At 44.0% G+C, this 21,374-nt stretch overlaps 1 protein-coding gene across 3 annotated transcripts in view; it reads right to left on the bottom strand.

The window, feature by feature from the left end:
• The window catches only part of RAB6A (RAB6A, member RAS oncogene family), a 96,071-nt gene that overhangs the window by 32,900 nt on the left and 41,797 nt on the right, over positions 1 to 21,374 (bottom strand). For all 3 annotated transcript variants that reach the window (XM_084645901.1, XM_084645900.1, XM_084645899.1), the window contains exon 2: positions 5,052 to 5,110. In XM_084645901.1, coding sequence (XP_084502027.1) covers positions 5,052 to 5,110 — 59 coding nt within the window. The remainder of the gene's footprint in view (positions 1 to 5,051; positions 5,111 to 21,374) is intronic.

The following is a 21,374-nucleotide window of genomic DNA, read 5'->3' as shown; positions in this document are numbered from 1 at the left end:
GCTTTGGCCCCGCAGTCCGGGGTGGTGGGGCTTGGGTGGGCTCATGCTTCAGTCCCCTCTCCTGGGGGTCATGTGTTATTTTTGTTGTCAGAAGAGGGTCGCAGTGCAATGAAGTTTGAGAATCCCTGACATATACATATTGGGGGACTCAGTCGACTGGTACATTGAAACATTTCCCTTCCACTGCTAAACAAGCTACAAGGTTTTGATAAAGCTACATTAAAGTTTGCCTCAAGAAAGTTTCCATTCTCCCTGATATCTTATGGATTTCCTTGTTCAATTAAACAATATTTAATAGATAAAAGCCTTAAGATCTTGCACCACACACAACCCTGGGTCACACCAAAAATTCCAACTGTCCAGTTGGAACCACAGTAAAGACACCATCCTGGTGACTAGCAGAGTTTTTACAACGGGTTTAGTAAAAAGGAGGCTGAGCTCAAACAGAAGACTGTCCCAGCTGCTTTGTGCAAGAGCTTCCTGTACAACAGCAGCTCAAGTGAGTCTGATTTGCAATTACGCATGATAGTTTCCATCTTCATTAAAGCAGGTCAGAAGCAACACAACTCTCTCTGCATCCCAGATTGAGTGATCTCCCATTAGCCTGGCACTGTATCTGCAGTATCTCCTACTCAACGGATAAGAAATAACATTACGCTGTGTAGATCTTCATAAGTATGAAAATTTGATATTGACACACTGAGCAGAGTCAGAGGAGCCAAATTTGGACAGCCGCACAGTTCTAGCCATATTATAATAATAATAATAAAAAAAATAAGTGAAGTGAGAGCAGAGGGCAAGGCAAGAAAACAGGCAGTCTAGGGATAGGTCTACATTTGTGGCAGCGTGTAGCATACCGACACCCAGCTAGCATGGGTATAAACAGCAGGGGAGATGGTGAGGCACTGCATAGGTGAGTAAAGACACGCCTGAACCCTGCGGGTACGTACCCTATCTGCCAAAACAGTGCCTCCCACGTCCACACTGCTGTTTTTAGCAGTGTAGTATTCCGCTTCCTCCTCTGCCCATCGCAGGGAAAGATTCTGGCAGCAGGGAAAGGGTCTGGCGGGGCAGCTGCCGGAGCCTTTCCCTTCTGCCTCCCCTTGACAGAGTTTTTCACTGCCATGGGTAGCTACATGCGAGTAGCCACAGCGAGTCTGGATGCAATCTGTCTTTCTCTGTGGCATGTAGTTACATGTACCCTACTCGCCGCCGCAAGTGCAGACAAGGCCTAGGAGTCTAAACTTTTAAATACAATAAAACTTAAATCAAAGAAAGGACACAGGAGCTGGGCATCTGTTCAAGTTCCTGACAGGAGGAAGACAGGAATTGCAAGCTGGCTCTGGTTCTGTCCCCAGCTGCACAGAGATGGGAAAACCTGAAGTGCGGATTAGCGGACTTGAAGTAAGAAGGATGCTATAAGCCTATTAAAGTTTACTGTCAGATACAAGAATAAGTGGGCATGAAATTAAGCTAAAGTAGAGTAAGAATTAGGGAAGTTTGGGTACCATTTCTTCACACATACAGTTGTTAATATGTGGAACCAACAGAAGCAAGTAGTTACAGGTTCTGTAGGCAAGAGATACATTGTGAGGCACAAATGCAAATTTAAAGGAGGCAGGTGGACCTAAATGGAACAAAGTGCTCCATCCACTGCAAGTATCTGTCTAGATCTTTATATGGCCCCCTCACCATAGTATCCAAGTATTTATCCTCAACACCCCTGTGAGATGGGGATAATAACATTGCCCTATTGTATAGATTGGGAATGGACAGAAGACAAGTGACTTGCCCAAGGTAAGAGAGGGAGTTTGTGGCAGAGCAGGAATTGAGCCTGGATCTCCTGAGTCCCAAGCAAGTACCTTTATCACAAGACCATCCTCCCTCCATTTTTACAGCTTACAGAATCATAGATTTTAAAGCCAGAAGGGGTCATTACAATCCTCTAGTCTGCTCTCTTGCATAACGGAGACAAGGGGGTGAACTAATGTCTTTTATTAGGCCAACTTCTACTAGTGAGAGAGACAAGCTTTCAAGCTACACAGAGGACTTCTTCATGTCTGGGAAATGTATTCAGAGTGTCACAGCTAAATACAAATTGGTACAGATTACTTAGCGAAAGTAGTTAACACACTCTAAGAGACCATTCAAAGTACAGTAGCCCGTTAACACCTCTACAGTCATAGGATAAAAAAGGGGGGTTAGTGGGTTATAGATTGTTGTAATCAGCCATAAATCCAGTGTCTTTATTGAGACCATGATTTTTAGTGACTAGCAAATTTCTGAATTTAAACTCCCAGCTTGTCCTTTGGAGATGTTGTGCAGGTTTCCTTTGAGGATGAGGACTGAGAAGTCAGCTATGGAGTGATCATTTTGTGACAAGTGTTGCCCATGGGGGTATGGCATGTTTGCCTTTTATCATTTTTCTGTATGAGCTTGTGCATAATAGTCAGAGAACTTTCACTCAGTAATTGTTGTACCAAGCCCATATCTTGTGGTTGAGCTACCGCATGTGTTTTTAGAAAGGCCATATACAGAGAGAGCATGAAAACAGAAGAGCAAGTGGTCAGTAAGTTGCTACTCAGCTGTTTAAAAGTGTGGCAGGTAATTTGGGGCCTCTGTCCTTGCTGGCCTTTCCTTGCTCTCCAGCACTGCATAATATCTACAATGCAGCCTCTCCCAACCCCACCTGCAGGCAAAGGGTTCCATTCCTGTTATGAACATACTTTGCCAAACGTCACATTTTATTTCTCATGTGTCCTACACCCCCCCCCCTCCCCAAAACACACAGCAGGGAACCCTCTGCTGATTTGTATGTCTGCACAACTGCTGCTTTCCTGAAAGCAGCTTATTAATAACCGATGAGCAACAGCAGCCCGCCTCTTACTTGGCAACTTGGGAATAAAAAACCCACACAAAGCAAGGAATATTTTATCAAACACAAGCTTCCTATTTATAACTGAACCCGACAAATATGGCTCTAGTGATTGGTTGTGGAAGCTTTCAGAAATAAAGAGTGCACCCAAATTTGTCAAAAGGCACCAGAAGATAAGATCATCTGTCAATCTACCTATAGCTAAAATTAGCCAAACACAGTTCAAGGTACGGTACTGGACTTTTGACAGGGCTCAGCTATTCAGAACTTGGTACTGGGCTGCAGGGAATCTGGGTTCTGGCTCTGCCATTGACTTGCTGTGCGATCCTGGTCAAGTCACTTAACCTGGTAGAACTTTATCCCCCCTTCCTGTTATGTAAACTCTGGAATAATATTTCCCAGCCTCTGAGACATGATCATGTTTGTAAAACTAAACATCCTCAGGTGAATGGTGCCATACAAGTACAAAGCTAGGCACACATCAGTGACAGGTAAATTGAAGCTGATTATTTGATAAGCCCCCAAGATTTCTCTAACTAAGTCCCACTCATTCATTTTGCAATCAGTTTATTACATCAGACATCTTCCCATGGAGACAGCTGCATTAACATAAAGTTTGAGGGTCAAAGCTCTCCAAGTAAAACTAGGACACAGAGTCCACAGAGAAAAAAATAGAACTGAAAGAAAAAAGTACTGTTGGAAAGAGAGATGATTAAATAAAAGCACTGCTTTAACATGTCCATGTAATTACTGTGGGCAGAATCTGCAAGGATGTTTACTCCCAGGAGAGGCTAATGTGTACTGTAGTCACCCTAGACCACAGAAGCTTTGCTAACACTGCTGATTTAATGGGAACTTGCATTTAGTTCTGTCCGACTTGCCTAGCAGCAGTGATGGGGAACTATGGAGAGACAGGAAAGAAACCATTAATAAGGAGGAAAGGCTATGACAGAATCTCCCAAAAATGCTTTTACAAGTTTAAGTGCTGTACTGGGTTTTTAAAAAATATAAATATAGAGGACTGGTCTTCAGGACAGGGACTGTCTGTTTGGAAAGTGCTTAGCATGTGATGGGTGAGATGGGACTGTAAATAAGTAACATAATGCAGATTTGTTTCAAGAAGGGGCTCTGTAACAGTGGCATTTGGTTTCATGATTGATGGCTGCCAGAGCAAACATGCTCCACTTATGAAAAAAACAACGGTTTTTGTAGCTGCCTTGCAAGATCAAGCTAGAATGTGAGAACTGGGTTCTTCCTGGCTCATGAGTCAACCAGAACATGGTTTGCTTATGTAGTCAGAATAGAATCCAGCTAACACACAGCTGTGTTGGCTCTACAGAGCTGAACAGAGTAAATAGCAGCAACCACTATTACAGCCTCCTGTTGCCAGCAGTCAGAAACCATGCTGCCAGTTCAAACCCGAGGTGGGACATGAGAGAACTATGCCTGGACCTGCCCTTAATAGTTTTATACAGTGGTGCAGTAGCCATGTTGGTCCCAGAATATTAGAGAGACAAGTTTGGGGAGGTAATAAAACTTCTGTTGGAGAGAGAGAGAGAAACAAGCTTTTGAGCTACAAAGAGCTCTGCTTAGATAGCAGGAGCGAGACACACATTTTTTAAACAACGAACTACTCATTTCTCCCCTCTATGCTCCACAGACCCTCGAGTCCCACGGTGTGCCCAAGCCAGGAGTCCATTGTGGAACAGCTTTCTTCCCAGTCTTGCGCCAGCAAACATGGTTCCAAGTTTCTGGTGGTAACTCCACTCACATCAGTACGTTCCAGAGTCACTCCTGCTGTATTTCCATGACCATCACTAGAGTTACGTTAGGGGTGAATAAGGTCCATGAAGTTTTGGCAACAAGCAAGGAAGGGAATGGCAGAGCTATCCCAATAGTTGAGAACAGCCACTTCTCAAGGAGACTGGCTTTCCGCTTCAAAGCGGAGGGATCACCTGCCCATTGGTCAGCTACAATGCAAATTCCAATGTTATATGAAGAAGTCAATGGTGGGGTGGGGTGTATTTTTATAAGTTTAAAGCTTTAAAACCAAATAAATATATTTAGGATACTGGCTGATCAGCAAACCCTCACTCACTAGAGTCAAGTAGAGGCCTCACGTGAAAAACAGTTTGACAAGATTGGGGCCATAAAATGCTGAGATTGATTCTATTACCTGATAGGTGTTGTCAAAGCTGTCATACATGAACCTGGTGATCAAGGAGGTCTTCCCCACTAGAAAACAGAAAAACAGGTTCAAGGAACAGTTTTTAGTGTGAAATTAGAACAAGTGACCAAACACTGCATTCCAGTTTTAACTGGTGTTCCATCAATCAATACTATGTAATTAAACTGGCCAAGGGTAAAAAGGAACTCAGTTGATGTAATTGTTGCAAGAGTCACTACCATTTTTCTGAAAGCCATTCAGATATTTAAGAAATTAAAGTTAAATGCACACAAAAAAAGCAAACATAACAGATCCAACTACAACATTAATTTCAAATTATTGTGTTTGATTTTAAAATTTAGCCAATTGTGCGCATTCTCAAAAGTGTCTTAGGCCCAGATCCACAAAGGTATTTCGGTTCCTAGCTAGATTTCAATGGGAGTTAGGAGCCTAAACATCTTTGTGTATCTGGGCCTTACTTTTGAAAATTTTACCTCTGATCTCCATTAACTCACACTACACATGCACCTGACATAACTAGTAGTCACTACCACAAGACAGGATGGAAATGCACTAAAGTTGGCAGGCCCCCTGCCCACAGAACGCCTGGACAGAATCTACTTTATACTCCTCACCACCACATCAGCTTCGATCCACCCTTGCAGACAACACATGTATTACCCCTTGCAGCATATGCAGGTATGTGCAGTGTTAAATAGCTCCCACATTCCATCTGATGGTGGCTGCATTTCAGAATTGGTAGGAGAGGTAGATCACCTAATATCTTAGATCCTGTATCATGCCATTGTTAATGGATCTCCATCACTATGTTTATTAGTACTGTGTGCTTCGTTAGCATTTATCAGAGATTTCAAAGCACTCTGTCAAAAGTTTATGTCTCCCTGAGGCAGGTAAGAAGTAACATACCCATTGTAAATCAGGCACACTAAGGCAGCTAGCTTCTGAGTGACATGTCAGTGGCTAAGCTGGAATGAGGACACAAGTGACCTGACTCAAACTCCTTTTCTACCTAGTCCACCACTTGCTCTTATTTCTGAGCCAGTTTAGACTAAAGGAGTCAGTAAGAAAATAGAAGAGGAGGAGTGTGAGGCTGGTGAAACCAAATCCCTTCTTGTGCCTCATCACAGTCTGGCATTTTAAAATCCTTGCACTGTACTTCTAGTGCTAAGCAACTGCCATGCACTATGCTTCTCTGTTGTACTCCACACTGCCATAGGGCCTTCCATAAGAACCAGTGCAGTGATTTCCATATAGGCTAGTTCAGGTGGTGCAGAACAGACAAAAAGGGAGAGCTGCATTACCTCCACGCTACCCACCCACACAACGCAGCTGAAGATGTGGCAGCTCAACTTGCACAGGGCTGTAGACTTCAGCAATAGCCAGAGCTTCTCTGTTCCGGCGGCACTGAGAACCACCAGATGCCCCCCACAAGCAGTAGCATGTAGCCTTCCAGAAAGTGGGGGTGGGGACTGGGGAGACCATGAAAAAGGACCATGAATCACTTGTCTTTTTGACAACATTGGCCCAAACTTCTACAAACAAGGGCTCTCTAAGGCCACCCCAACAGAGCATTTGATTCTATTTCCAGCGTCCATGAATTTCACCATTGCTTCCTTTTGAATCCAGCTCTGCTATAAGAAATGAAATCTGCAGCTTCCAACAAGGAGCCTTTGAGACAGAGCCCTTGAGTCCAGATGCGACTTTCTCCATGAATACATAAATGCTTCCACCCTGTAAGCATAATCAAATTTCACAAGAAGTTCGAAGGCTGCCTTTGTAAAGATGTAACAAATATTCCCTTCAATGTATAGCTTTAGGCAGCAAGCATCTGAGATAGGGTAGAGGTAGTCCCACATTTATTCAGATTTGTCCTGGGAACCCTACGCAACAGAATACAAGTATGTCGAACAGGGAGATGTGGTGCAGAGTGAACACAAAGCAGTGGTCAGTCACAGATCTAGACACTGCAAGTCTCAGATTAACTTTGTCGCATGATTCACTCCAGCCACAGATCTAGACACTGCAAGTCTCAGATTAACTTTGTCGCATGATTCACTCCAGCATCTATGCTGATGTAGACCCTGGTGCAGTGCCACTAGTTGAAGGTGTATCAGAAGGATGCAACAAAACAGAACAGCACCTTCCCTCCATAAGGGTGCTTGCATAGCTCAAAGAATGGGAGCAGTGGATCTGGCCAAGAAACTCAGGAGAAGAGCTGACTTAACAAATCCTCACTGCACCTCTATGAGTAATTTACAGAGTCCCCAATGGAAATTCTGAGAGTGGGCAGGTAACTACCACTGAGCTGGTTCTCTCGGGAGTCCTGAGGTACAGTGAGGTCAATCTGTATCTCCCTGCACCACCAAGAGCAAATCCATCTTACTATGACAGAGCACTGAAAGGATCGACAACAGGACTACCAATCATCATGCCCAGTGAAGCATACACTGCAGGTACTTCAAAACATGCCAGCAGGCTGCCAGCACGAGCTTCTAGAACTCCTCTCCTGTACTTCTGGATCTCTTGGAAGCAATCTCTGCTGAAAATACAGATCCACCAGACAGGAAGGTTCTCTTTCTTATCACTTGCCATATCTCCCTACACCCTCATTTAAACTACCTTTCCAGCATCAAACAGCAGGTGCGGGGGAGAGAAAAGGTGATTGCTGTTGGGTTTAATTTGAACTGAAACTATTTCAACCTACGTACTGGTAATTTGGATGCACTTCAGTTCAAAGACTCTTCTTTTTCTTTAAGGGAAAAAAGGTTCTCCTTACAAAATGAATCAATAGTTACCGAATCAGGTTAGGCTTGATACCGACTGTTTACAGTTTTAATTCCACGACTATGAAAATATCACATTTCTAAGTGCAAACTTGCTTTAAGAGTCTAGGTAGAAGTGAGAGCTAAGTGATTGGAACCAACAGTATCTGCACTTTCTCTTAAATTATAGAGCCAGTGGGATCGGTGAGCCTCAGATTTTGAAATTCATGGGTTTGGATTTATATAAACAGGCACCCACCCTGAAGCTGTATAGGCTTAACACACATTTCAAAGAACCATTCCTACAATATTTGGAACAGAGCCTGTATAAGGCAACTTCCCCATGCCCTCCATCACAAGCCAAAAGGCAAAGAAACAGCAAAAAACAAAAACAAAAATATTTCTCACCTCAGAATGGCCCTGGATAACCCAAGCTCACAAAAGATTATAGGTGGGCCTTGAGGAATGCCCTAGAATTCAAACTGGCTATTCCACACCAAGAGCCAAAGGCCACTCATGGAAGCTGTCTTGCCAGCAGTCCCTTGCTATCAAAGGCTTTGGGTGTATCTACCCTACAGCTGCCAAGCTACGGCACTGCAGCAGAGCTACTGCAGCACAGACACTTCCTACATCGATGGAAGGGTTCTTTTCCTTTTGATATGGTCAATCCACTTCTTAATTCTTCCGTCGACCTAGCTGCAAGTACAGTGGGCGTTAGACCAACCTAACTATGTAACACAGGGTGTGAAATTCCTCACAGCCTTGAATGATGTAGCTAGGTCAAGCTAATATTTTGGTGTAGACCAGGCCTCAGCCTACACCAGGAAAAGGAGATAGGTTTCAGTCAACATGTTTCACACCATTTAGACCACCTCATATGCTTTTACACACGACTCCACACCAAGTACTAAATAGTGATTAACAACGTTACATGTTGGTTAATTCATTTCCCCAGTATACTAAGATAGGGGAAAGGAGTTAAACAAAACCTAAAAACTCCACCCTGATCACCGCTACGGTGCTGTCACTCAGGGAGAGACGTGGTCTCAGGCAGGCCCAAGCTTTATACTGACATTTAACTAGGCATGAAAACGGGGCGGGGGGAGGGGGGGTTGGGGTTGGTTGAACTTAAATATAGTGGCTTGAGAAGGATGTGAAGACAGGCCAGATCCCACAGCTAGTGGTCTGGTCTAGTCTACACTTAAAACTTAGGTTGACATAGGTGCTGTGTTCAGGGATGTGGAAAAATCCACACTCCTGAGCACCATAGCTGTGCCAACATAACCCCCAGTGCAGACATAGCAAGGTCAATGAAGAATGCTTCCACTGACCTAGCTCCTGTCATTCAGAAAGGTGGAGTTCCTACAGCACAGGAAACCTCTTCCGTTGCTGTAGTCCACATCTACACTATAGGGTTACAGCAGCATAGCCATGGCACCGTAACTATGCTGCTGTGGCGTCTGTAGTGTAGATATGGCCTTTTTAGCAAGTTGATTATTGTTCATTCACCTTACACAGAGGGAGGGCCATGGAGCCAGAGTTCAGTTTGCTTTTGCCCTTACGTCACAGTAATTCAAGTTCCGTTTTCACTTCTATCTCACTTTACAGTTCAGGATCAGAACCATGTCAGTCTCTACTGAACATACACTTGACTTACAGCACCTGAAACAGGACTGATTTTAAACAACGTTCTGTTTCATGACAATATGTTTTTGCGGGAGGAGAATCAAAGCTGAATATAGACAGCAAAGCCATCAACAAAGGGAAAAGACTTCTAAAATGATCATCTCTGTCAAAATGGGAGGGGGGGAGGGACGGACGGACAGACAATAAAAATCCTTGCCCCACTAGATGGAGCAGTGTAATAGCTGTGCCAGACAGACTCAGGATATAAGTCTTAACTGCCTGTGGCGGCGAGCTTCCCAGTTGGATAGACACAGGTCTAGTTTACACTACAGACTTTTGTTGACAAAATAAAACCATCTCGACGAGAGGCGCAGAGCCTTTTGCGACACAGTTAGATCAACAAAGCATCGGTGTAGACACCACGCTTGGTTTTGTCGCTGTAAATAGCCTCCAGGAGGTGTCCCATAATGCCCATCCTGACCACTCTAGTCAGCAGTTCAAACTCCACTGCCCTGCATCCAGGTACACAGGCATCTATGTCTCCCACTTTAAAGGCCTGGGAATTTTTGAAATTCCACTTCATGTTTTGCTCGGCATGAAGAACTCATATTGCATTTTCCCAGGTGATCATGGCGGTTCCAAGCAGCAAACGCTCTCCCATTTGGACCACAGCTGAGTTGTTGGATCTGCTGAGTATACGGGGAACAGGCTGTCCAGTCCCAGCTGTGCTCCAGCTGCAAGAACTTCAATTCCTATGAACAGAACACAGCGCAGTGCCAAACAAAGATAAAGGAACTGAAGCAGACATACCAGAAGGCAAGGGAGGCAAACCGTTGCTCTGGTGCTGTGCTGAAGACCTGCTGCTTCTATAAGGAGCTGGATGCTATCCTAGGCAGTGACGCCACCTCCACTGCCAAGAGCCCCATGGATACTTAGGTGGGACCGGAGGCGGAAGACAGTGGACGCAACCCCAAGGGCAAAGTTGTGGCTAAGGATGTTGAGTTGGAGGACAATGTAGAGAACAGGGCAGGGTAGTCATTGGTGCAGTGAGTCAGGATCTCGTTTCCACTCCGGAGAAGTCTAGCCAGACCCAGCAGTTCGTCTCTGGTGTGCATGACACAAGAGAAGAACCCTGGTAAGTGATTTTTTTTTTTTTAGTTGATGCTGCTCGGATCTCCCAGGATCACTATGGGCATTTCAACATCTCCCATTGGAATCTTCTAGTTTGGAAAGAAAATCCCTGCTTGTGGTTTTCTGTATAAGCCAGTGTTTCTGAAGATGTGTGCATAATGCACCTTCTCAGACCACCCTGCGCTGATGTCAGTGAAAAGCCCACGATGATCCACAAGCGCCTGCAATGCCATAGAGAAGTACCACTTTCTACTGGTGTACTCCATTACAAGATGGTCCGAGGACAAAATTGGAATATTCTATCGCCCTTCTACAGTTAGGGAATCCCATTGCCGCAAAGCCATCCACTATTTCATGGACATGTCAAAGAGTCACAGTCTTTCATAGCAGGATGTGATTAATGGCCCTGCACACTTGCATTAACGAAGCCCCCGGGTCGACTTTCCAGCTCCAAACTGATTCACAACCAAGTGGTAGCAGTCTGGATTGGTCAGTTTCCACACGGGGATCGCCATGCGCTTCTCCACTGAGAGGGCAACTCTCATTCTGGTGTCCTTGTGCCATTGTGCTGTGGCGAGCTCCCCAAACAATTCCAGGAAGGTGGCTTTCTGTGGCGAGCTCCCCAAACAATTCCAGGAAGGTGGCTTACTGCATCCGAAAGTTCTGCAGCCACTGCTCGGCATCCCAGACCTGCATAACTATGCAATCCTAGCACTGAGTACTTGTTTCCTGAGTCCAAAAGCGACAGTCCACCATGTGCAGCTGCTTTGTGAATGCCAAAAGTAATCTGGTGTTGTTTCTTTCCATGGCATACAACAGGCCAGGGAACTCTGATTCCTGTTCAGATTGGGAATTAATGATATACTGCATGACCAGCCATGATGTGTTCATAACAGTGCTGGATTCATCCTTTCAGAAAGAGATGGTGGGCGCACAGTAAACAGGGGCTGTTGAAAAATGACACGAAACGAGTTGGAAGCCCCTGGAATACTGAGACAGAAAAAAACATCATGGGACACTGAGTCCACATACCTTCCCACAATGCCTAGCTGCAGAAGGTGGCGAGTAGCACAGTGGGATAGCTACCCATAATGCACTGCTCTCACTATCAATGATAAAGCACCAAATGTGGATGTGCTCTGCCAACAGAGGGAGCGTAGGGTGAACATGCACTAGTGATGTAATTATAACTCCTTTTGATCATTGGCATAACTTTTGTCAACAAAACTCGGTAGTGTGGACAAGGCCTCAGGTTTGCCGGGCTTGTACTGGCACTTTAAAAATAGCTGTGTAGATGGTGCTTTGGAGTTGCATTTCAGGCTCAAAAGCTCCCTCCCCCACTACCCTCAGACTTCAGCCCCTGAGCTCCAGCCCACCCCACAACTTCAAAGAGCTGTCCACACAGCTCGTGTTAGAGCGTTATCACAAGCCCCACTAGCCTGAGTCTGGTGATCCGGGCTGGGAGGCTCGCTGCCTAGAGACCAACACACAAGGTCAACATCCAGAAATTTGGTTGGAAATATGAAGGAACCCAGAGAGAAATGCATCCAGAAGAAAGCAGAAAACGAGTCAGGCGGTGAGTCTTTGGCCATGTCTCCATCGGCAAATGGAGGAAAAATACCTTATCATGTTAGCGCAATCAGACTCAAAAGCCTCATTAAGTGGCAAGTTCACACATTTAAAGCAGCATTGGCAGGCTCTATTATAGTCCACGTTCTCCTCTAGGCTACAAGACAGCCAACCAACAACTTTTCAGACACCTTAGCCTGCCTCTTAACAAGGCACTGCATTCACGTTAAGATAAAAAAGGACTTCGGGGACAACACAAGCTTCCAGTGCAATGCTGTGGCAAAAAGGGCTAATGCCATCCTTGGATGTATATAGACAGGGGAGTAGTGAGTAAGAGAAGGGAGGTATATGGCACCGGTGAGACAGATAGTGGAATAACTACATATAGTAATACATACATACACACATACACACGAGTTCTGGTGTCCACTTTTTAAAAGGGATATTGAAAAATAGGAGAGAATGCAGGAAAGAGCCACAGAAGTGATTACGGGCTGGAAAAAATGCATTATACTGAGAGACTTAAAGAGCTCAGATCAGTTAAGCTTGTCAAAAGGAGTGAGCTGTGACTTGATTACAGTCTATGACCTTGTAAACTGGAGTAATAGTAATAGGATGAAATTTAATAGTGAGAAGTGTAAGGTCATGCATTTAGGGATTAAGAACAAGAATTTTAGTTATAAGCTGGGGACGCATCAATTAGAAGTAACGGAGGAGGAGAAGGACCTTGGAGTATTGGTTGATCACAGGATGACTATGACCCGATAATGCGATATGGCCGTGAAAAAAGCTAATGCGGTCTTGGGATACATCAGGCGAGGTATTTCCAGTAGAGATAAGGAGGTTTTAGTACCGTTATACAAGGCACTGGTCAGACCTCATCTGGAATACTGTGTGCAGTTCTGGTCTCCCATGTTTAAGAAGGATGAATTCAAAATGGAACAAGTACAGAGAAGGGCTACTAGGATGATCCGAGGAATGGAAAACCTGTCTTATGAAAGGAGACTCAAAGAGCTTGGCTTGTTTGGCCTAACTAAAAGAAGGCTGAGGGGAGATATGACTGCTCTCTATAAATATATCAGAGGGATAAATACCGGAGAGGGAGAGGAATTATTTAAGCTCAGTACCAATGTGGACACAAGAACAAATGGATATAAATTGGTCATCAGGAAGTTTAGACTTGAAATTAGACAAAGGTTTCTAACCATCAGAGGAATGAAGTTTTGGAATAGCCTTCCAAGGAAAGCAGTGGGGGCAAAAGACCTATCTGGCTTCAAGATTAAACTCAATATGTTTATGGAGGAGATGGTATGATGGGATAACATGATTTTGGCAATTAATTGATCTTTAAACATTCATGGTAAATAGGCCCAATGGCCTGTGATGGGATGTTAGATGGGATCTGAGTTACTACAGAGAATTCTTTCCTGGGTATCTGGCTGGTGAATCTTGCCCATATGCTCATGGTTCAGCTGATTGCCATATTTGGGGTCGGGAAGGAATTTTCCTCCAGGGCAGATTGGAAGAGGCCCTGGAGGTTTTTCACCTTCCTCTGTAGCATGGGGCACAGATCACTTGCTGGAGGATTCTCTGCTCCTTGAAGTCTTTAAACCACGGTTTGAGGACTTCAATAGCTCAGACATAGGTGAGAGGTTTATCGCAGGAGTGGGTGGGTGAGATTGTGTCCCGCGTTGTGCAGGAGGTCAGACTAGATGGATCAAAATGGTCCCTTCTGACCTTAATATCTATGAATCTATAACAGGGGCAGCCAAACTTACTGACCCTCCGAGCCGCATACAATAATCTTCAGAAGTTCGAGAGCTGGGTGTGCCTGCTGGGGCTCCGCTCCATTGGAGGCGCCTGCTGGGGCTAGGGAGTTCAGCAGGCATGCCTCACGGGTCTAAGGCACCGAGAACCCCTCTCCCCGCTGAGCAGAAGCCCCTCTCCCCCCTTGCCCCCTCCCGGCCGCAGGGCAGAAGCCCCGATCCCCCACCCCCTACCATCTGGTGAATGGAGAATGGAGTAGGGGGGCCTCCACAAGCCGCACTAACTGTAAAAGAGCTGCATGGGGCTTGTGAGCTGCGGTTTGGTCACCCTTAGTGTAGAAGTACCTTCATGGGGAGAAAGTAGCGGGTACTAAAGGGCTCTTTAATCCAGCAGAAAAAGGCAGAACAAGAACCAATGCCTGGAAGTTGAAGCCAGACAAATTCTAATTAGAAATAAGGCCCAGATTTTTAACAATGCAGGTGGTTAACCACTGGAACAAGCTACCACAGGAAGTGACAGATTCTCTATCCCTTTCTGTCTTCAGCTCAAGACTGGATGCCTTTTTGGAAGATCTGCTTTAGTCAGACATAAGTTATTGGGCTCAATACAGGGGTTAATGGATAATGTTCTATGGCCTGTCAGACTACATGATACATTGGTTCCTTTTGGCCTTAAATTCTATGAACTGGAGAGCGGACACACCTTTTTTGCTCATCAAAACATACCTATAAAACTAATATCCAATTATATAGAGAGGGTCTGATCAGAAGAGTGACTAAATAAAATGGCACCTTGTTAACATATTCACTGCATGTTGCAGAGTCCAATCAGCTGACTATTTTGCTACTTTTTTACTCCTGCCAACACTGCAGTGCCTACACAACTATGGTACAGTGAGCTGGCAGTTAGGGAAAAAGTCTTTAGTTAGCAACAGCATATTTGAAAGCCAAAATAGCTACCTTAGATTTACTTTCCGATGACTCTCCAAAATAAGGAAAATCAAAGGTGAGATTCAGCAATCACATGCTGAACCGTATAATGAGGTAAGGGACGTCACAGCAGGGAGTTTTTGGAAAAGATGAAAGGCTAGCAAATAAAAATGGATAAAAAAGAAAAAGAAAATTAAGATTTGTTCTCATACAAAGCACCAGACCCAGATTTTGGGGAATGTTTGATCTGCACAAGACAGAAAAATATTAAGGAAGCTAAAGATCAGTGTCAGGAGTTTTTTCTGCCTCTGCATATTGGTCATAAGGTTAGCCCTGGTCCGGAGAATGCAACAAAAGGTAAATGCTAACCAGTTTGCCTGATACTGAAGTCAGGCTTACTGGCCTGTAATTGCCAAGATCACCTCAGGAGCCCTTTTTAAAAATAGGTGTCACATTAGCTATCCTCCAGTTGTTTGGTACCGAAGCTGATTTAAATGATAGATTACAGATGACAGTTAGTAGTCCTGCAATTTCACATTTGAGTTCCTTCAGAACTCTTGGGTGAATACCATCTGGTCCTGGTGACTTATTACTGTTTAGGTTATCATTTGTTCCAAAACCTCCTCTAGTGACACCTCAATCTGGGACAGTTCCTCAAATTTGTCACCTAGATGGCTCAAGTTTGGGAATCTCCCTCACATCCTCAACCATGAAGTTTGATGCAAAGAATTCATTTAAGTTTCTCCACAATGGCCTTATTGTCCTTGAGTGCTCCTTTAGTATCTTGATCATCAAGTGGCCCCGCTGGTTGTTCAGTAAGCTTCCTGCTTCTGATGTAATTTGCTATTACTTTTTGAGTCTTTGGCTAGCTGTTCTTCAAATTCTTTTTTGGCCTTCCTAATTATATTTTTACACTTCATTTGCCAGAGTTTAGACTGCTTTCTATTTTCCTCATTAGGATTTAACTTCCACTTTTTAAAAGATACCTTTTTGTCACTCACTGCTTCTTTTACTTTGTTTAGCCACGATGGCTCCTTTTTGGTTCTCTTACTATGTTTTTTAATTTGGGGTATACATTCAAGTTGAGCCTCTATTATGGTGTCTTTAAAAAGTTTCCATGCAGCTGGCACGGATTTTACTTTTGGTGTTGTACCTTTTAATTTGTGTTTCACTAACCTCCTCATTTTTGTGTAGTTCCCCTTTTTTAAATTAAATGCTACAGTGTTGGGCTGCTGTGGCGTTTTACCCATCACAGGGATGTTACATTTAATTATACTATGGTCACTATTACCAAGGGGACCAGCTATATTCACCACTTGGACCTGATCCTGTACTCCACTTAGGACTAAATCAAGAATTGCCTCTCCTCTTCTGGGTTCCAGGACTAGCTGCTCCAAGAAGCAGTCATTTAAGGTGTCAAGAAACTATCTCTGCATCCCTTCCTGATGTGACATGTACCCAGTAAATATGGGGATAGTTGAAATCCCCCATTATTATTGAGGTTTTTTTTTTAATAGCCTCTCTAATCTCCCTGAACATTTCAGTCACTACACCATCCTGGTCAGGTGGTCAGTAATATATCCCTACTGCTAGATTCTTATTACTCAGGCATGGAATTACTCTCCATAGAGATTCTGTGGTACAGTTTGGTTCATTTAAGATTTTTACTTCATTTGATTCTATGCTTTCTTTCACAAATAGTGCCATTCCGCCACCAGCAAGACTGTTCTGTCCTTCTGATATATTTTATACCATGGTATTACTGTGTCCCATTGATTATCCTCATTCCACCAAGTTTGTGTGATGCCTATTATACCAATATCCTCATTTAATATGAGGCACTCTAGTTCACCCATCTTATTATTTAGACTTCTAGCACTAGTATATAAGCACTTTAAAAACTTGTCACCTTTTAGCTGTCTTCCATTACATGAGGTAACTGAATGGGATTTTTTCTTCTTTGTTTCTCATCAAATCTTACCTGTTTTTTTTTTTAATCTTCCATCTCTCCTCATTAGGACACAGAGAATCTCCATTTATAGATCCTCCCTTAAGGGATGTCCAAACCACGTGCTCCTTCGCACCTGTCTGCTTTCCCCAACCCTTAGTTTAAAGGGTGAATTTGAACCCATAGCTGTTTGTGGCTAATCAAAGGCAGTTACTGCAATCCATGCTCCTTTCTATTAAACTAAGGCAGTGCAGGGATTCAATAGGTGCCCTGGTTTGGGGCGGGGGGACGGGGTGGCAAGCTATTCTAAAGAGCTATCAAAATTCACAAGTGGGAGCTATCTGATTGTCTTTGACAAGTAATCACCCCTCTGCACTTGAGGCTTTTATAAAATCTTACTGGACAGGGGCAATGCACAACTGTTGATAAAGGGGGTGGTGCAGGACATATAAATACTGGCAGAATCCCCCCCCATCTCCTCTGTTACTGGGGATAAGAGATACTGATGCCAGTCTGGTGGTATACAACATGAGCTGATGGCCGGAGTTCAGTTGCTAGTGATGATGTTGGGAGGCCTGGATCAGCGTCCACTTTGCACTCCATGTCAATACCCGGCCCGAGCCAGGGAACCTAATTTAGCCAACCAGCGGACCAAATTCAGTGATGAATCCTGGTCACATGTCACCTGAGACACGGTGCGTGTACGCAAGAAGTAGTCGTGGAGTTATCTGTGTCCGACACCACCACTATGAAACCCTGCAGACAGTTTCTGCAGAAGCCAAGGATCGCATGGGAAGGGAGACTATAGAAGGTCAAGATTGAGGGATGATGGGCGGTTTTCAGAATCATTGGTCATGCTAGGACTGTCACATTTAAAATGAACAAAAGGAAGTATTTTTTCACATAATGCACAGTCAACTTGTGGAACTCCTTGCCAGAGGATGTTGTAAAGACCAAGACTATAAGAGGGTTCAAAAAAGAACTAGACAAATTAATGGATAAATCAATGCCTATTAGCCAGGATGGGCAAGGACGGTATCCCTAGCCTCTGTTTGCCAGAAGCTGAAAATGGGCAACAGGGTACGGATCACTTGATGATTACCTGTTCTGTTCATTCCCTCTGGGGAAGCTGGCATTGGCTACTATTGGAATACAGGATCCTGGGCTAGATGGACCTTTGGTCTGACCTAGTATGGCTATTCGTATGTTCTTATGTCAGGGGGCTAGAAGACTTCATATTCAGTCTGGCACCTCTGAAAAGCACTAAAATTGCCTCTTTTTAAAACATCCAAAAAATTACCTAAGCCAAATGCATTAAAAGCAGAAGCCGGAACTGAAAAGATACAGACATCCCCCCGCTGCTCCCCCCAGTAGTTATTTAAACAAGGTAGGATGATGTTTTCCCAGCTCCAGGAGCCAATTCCATTAGCAGCAACTCAGTAGCTCCCCCCAAGGAAAGCATACTGCTGGTGGGAACGAGAAGCAGGCTCATCCAGCCTTTGCCAGTGAGAAAAATGCAGCTCCCAGAGGGCTTTTAAAAGCAGATGCTGATCACCCTAAGGCAAATCTACTCTTCTCTGCCTGCTATAGTGCTGTCATACCTCCCCTCTCAAGCAGGCAGGACTCCGAGGATTCCTCCTCCTTGCTCATACAGCTCAGCTCTCCTCGACAGATTAAATTAGGCTCCTTGTACGGGAGAACTGGCGTACATTTCTTCTTAAAAAGCCGAGTGCTAGGGTGTGACCATTCTGCACGTCATAACAATCTAAGGGCAGGATCACTTGAGCTGCTGGATGCCCTCAACTCCATTAGAGTAAGAGTTCAGTGCCCCAATCTTGCAGGGCTCTGGGCAACCAGAACATAGCATGTTACAATACAGAAAGGTGGGAAGCATGCTTTGTTGTTTACAGGAAGGGATTAAGGCAACAGGGCTAATGAAATGTGCTGGAGACAGTGTATTTGTGAAAGCCCCTGCAGCAATGCAGGCTCCCTTCTCATTGCACCACCAGCCTGTCCCAGCCCTGACCTCAAGAGACCAGACATGTAGGATAGAAGTCTCCATGTCCCACTCAGTGGGTGAGCTCTGCTAAGTCTGACCACAAGGGTATCAAAAGGAGCAGCAGTTTGTGGCATGAATGCTTGTCCAGTGAGACCTCCAATTCATTTCACACAGGCCAGAGGCAAGGTGAGAGTAACTCGGGGCCAGGTTTACAATGGTATTAAGGTATCTAAAGATGTATACAGGCACCTTGTGGCATGTTAGAGAGGGCCTAACTCACAGTGACTTCAAAGGAAGTTTGGTGCTTTTACAAGCCCTACTGGGTGCCTACCTGCACTTACAGACACATAAATAACTTTGTAAATCAGGCCTTGGGTCTAACCCAGGCTAGAGCTGAGACAGGCTCTATTACTCCCATTCCATTAACTTAGGCCATCCAGCCCCACATGCTATACTGCTTTTTAAAATATCAAGCTTTTTCCTAAGTTTAAAAAGAAACAAATTGCTCTACACAGTACTTTGTAAACTGGCGCTCTTCTATGGATTACTTTCTTACAAAATCAGTGTTCAGAAATCAAAGCCCAAAGGCTGATCGAGTCCATTTGACAAATGCTGAGTGTTAGGAAGACCAGAACCAAATGACACGTGCATTTCACAGAGCAGTCAGATACAACTGAAGTCATGGTGATAAGCTTCTGGTTCTAACAGTTCTGATCAGACAAATTACCATGCACATTTAGAGTTTCTCTGCTTCCTGAAAGATGTTATGTTGCTCTACATCTAATATGCAATGCAACGGAAGCAGACACCCCACAAGAACCATCCACTAATAAAACCAATTAATAATAGCAGGTCTCTACTATTCCTTTTTGCCTGCATTAACAGTATATGCTATTGCCCACTATTGGCAGTGCAACAAAAAGTGCTCTTTGTTTCATGCTATAATGAGCCACTAGGGAGACTCACAGAAGTTAGAGATGGAAAAGACCCATTAGATCATGCAAAATCATTTTCCTGCCAAGACAGGATTAGAAGGTCATTTGTTGCCAGGCAGGAGTTTGGTAAGAAGTTCAGGCAAAGTAATTAAAAGTGACCCACAAAGGAAAAAAATTGGGATTGTGCCACTTTTGCTCCTTTATGATGTATGAAGACAGACAGTCCTTCCTGTCCCTTTTCTAGGGATTTGCCTGTTTTACATTAGAAATTCAGGTTTCCTACACAAAGTCTTCCAGGAAAAACAGGGATGACAAACGTTAAGGTCTCACAGAGATAGAGCAGTGAAACCTGATTTAGAGTGAAAGATTTTTATTCAGCTCCTCAAAATGTTGATAACCCCCTATTTCTCTCTCTCCCACACACACCCCGGAGAAAAACTGGGAGACAAAAAAAGAATATGCTGAAAGACTCAATAGCCCCTGCCCTCTCCAGCAAAAAGATGAGAAAATTTCCAATCCACTTCTCTGGGTCCTCCAAGAATTCCTCTAGCAAAACTAAGACTTGACATTCTTGTTATTTCTAAAGGTAAAAATTAAGCAGAGGGAAACTTTAAAACCCTTTCAGGTGTGCTTTGTAAGGAAGCAAACAAAAAGCATAAACCTAAGTCCCTCCGACCACACTTCGCTGGTCTCCTTTAAGGGGAGATAGTTGAGGGTGTGGACACTTAGGAAGGTGCATGTTACCCATCCGACCTAAGAGAGTTGAGTGTATATTCTGCAGTATGGATTTCTAAAGCTATTCCTACTGGCTTTTGTCTATCCTAGGACTAATAATTCACCAAGGCATACTTCAGTAATGACAGCTGTAGTGCAAGGCTCAGACATTTTTATGGTCATTTAACCCTGTTCTGTGTTTAACCCCACTCATGGCAGGATCAGATGACCTGACAATGCATTATAGCTACCACTGACAAAGCTGCAATATGGTGAATTACAAGTCCTAGAAGTTTTCTAATTGTTGGTATCAAACTAATCTTGAGTCCTCAGTATACAGGACATCCATGGGATCTCAAAGATCAGAAAGATGAGAGCGTGAAAACATGAGAGAGAAGCTATGGCAGAGCTAGAAATAAAAGCCACAGAAAGGGAAGAAGTGTAGCTGAGCGGAAAGACACAGCACATTGGAGAATGATGCATTAAAGCCTTTTTTAGACTCATTTAGAAAGAAACCCCAACGGTGGGCATGTTCATACTTGACTTAAACGATCCATGTGAGCCAGTCATCAAGGAAGTTTATTTTTAGATTTGTCAGCCCACTCTCCCACTGCAGAATGGGAATATGAGAGTGATTAAAGCAGCTTATTTAAAAAAATCCTCCTCTGTAGTCTCCACTATCATGCAGTGGAAATTCTGCCCCATTCCCCAAAGCAGTATGCAGAACTTGCTTATTCTTTTGTGGATGCTGACAGAGCCAGCAGCAACCAATATTCATTTACTTACTTAATTACAGGAAGTTTATTATTGCTTCTAAGTTTACTTAAGATGAAAGTTGTATTTTGGAATGTCAGGAATGAAGAGGATAGAGCAAGTCCATCAGATGGTAGGGGTGAAAGGGACCTTTCAGCTCACGCAGTCCAGCCCTTTC

The sequence above is a fragment of the Lepidochelys olivacea genome, assembly GCF_965140295.1.
Source record: "Lepidochelys olivacea isolate rLepOli2 genome assembly, chromosome: 1".
NCBI classification, from domain to species: domain Eukaryota; kingdom Metazoa; phylum Chordata; order Testudines; family Cheloniidae; genus Lepidochelys; species Lepidochelys olivacea.
Note: the sequence above shows the minus strand (reverse complement) of the source record. Positions and strands in the feature narration are given on the sequence as shown.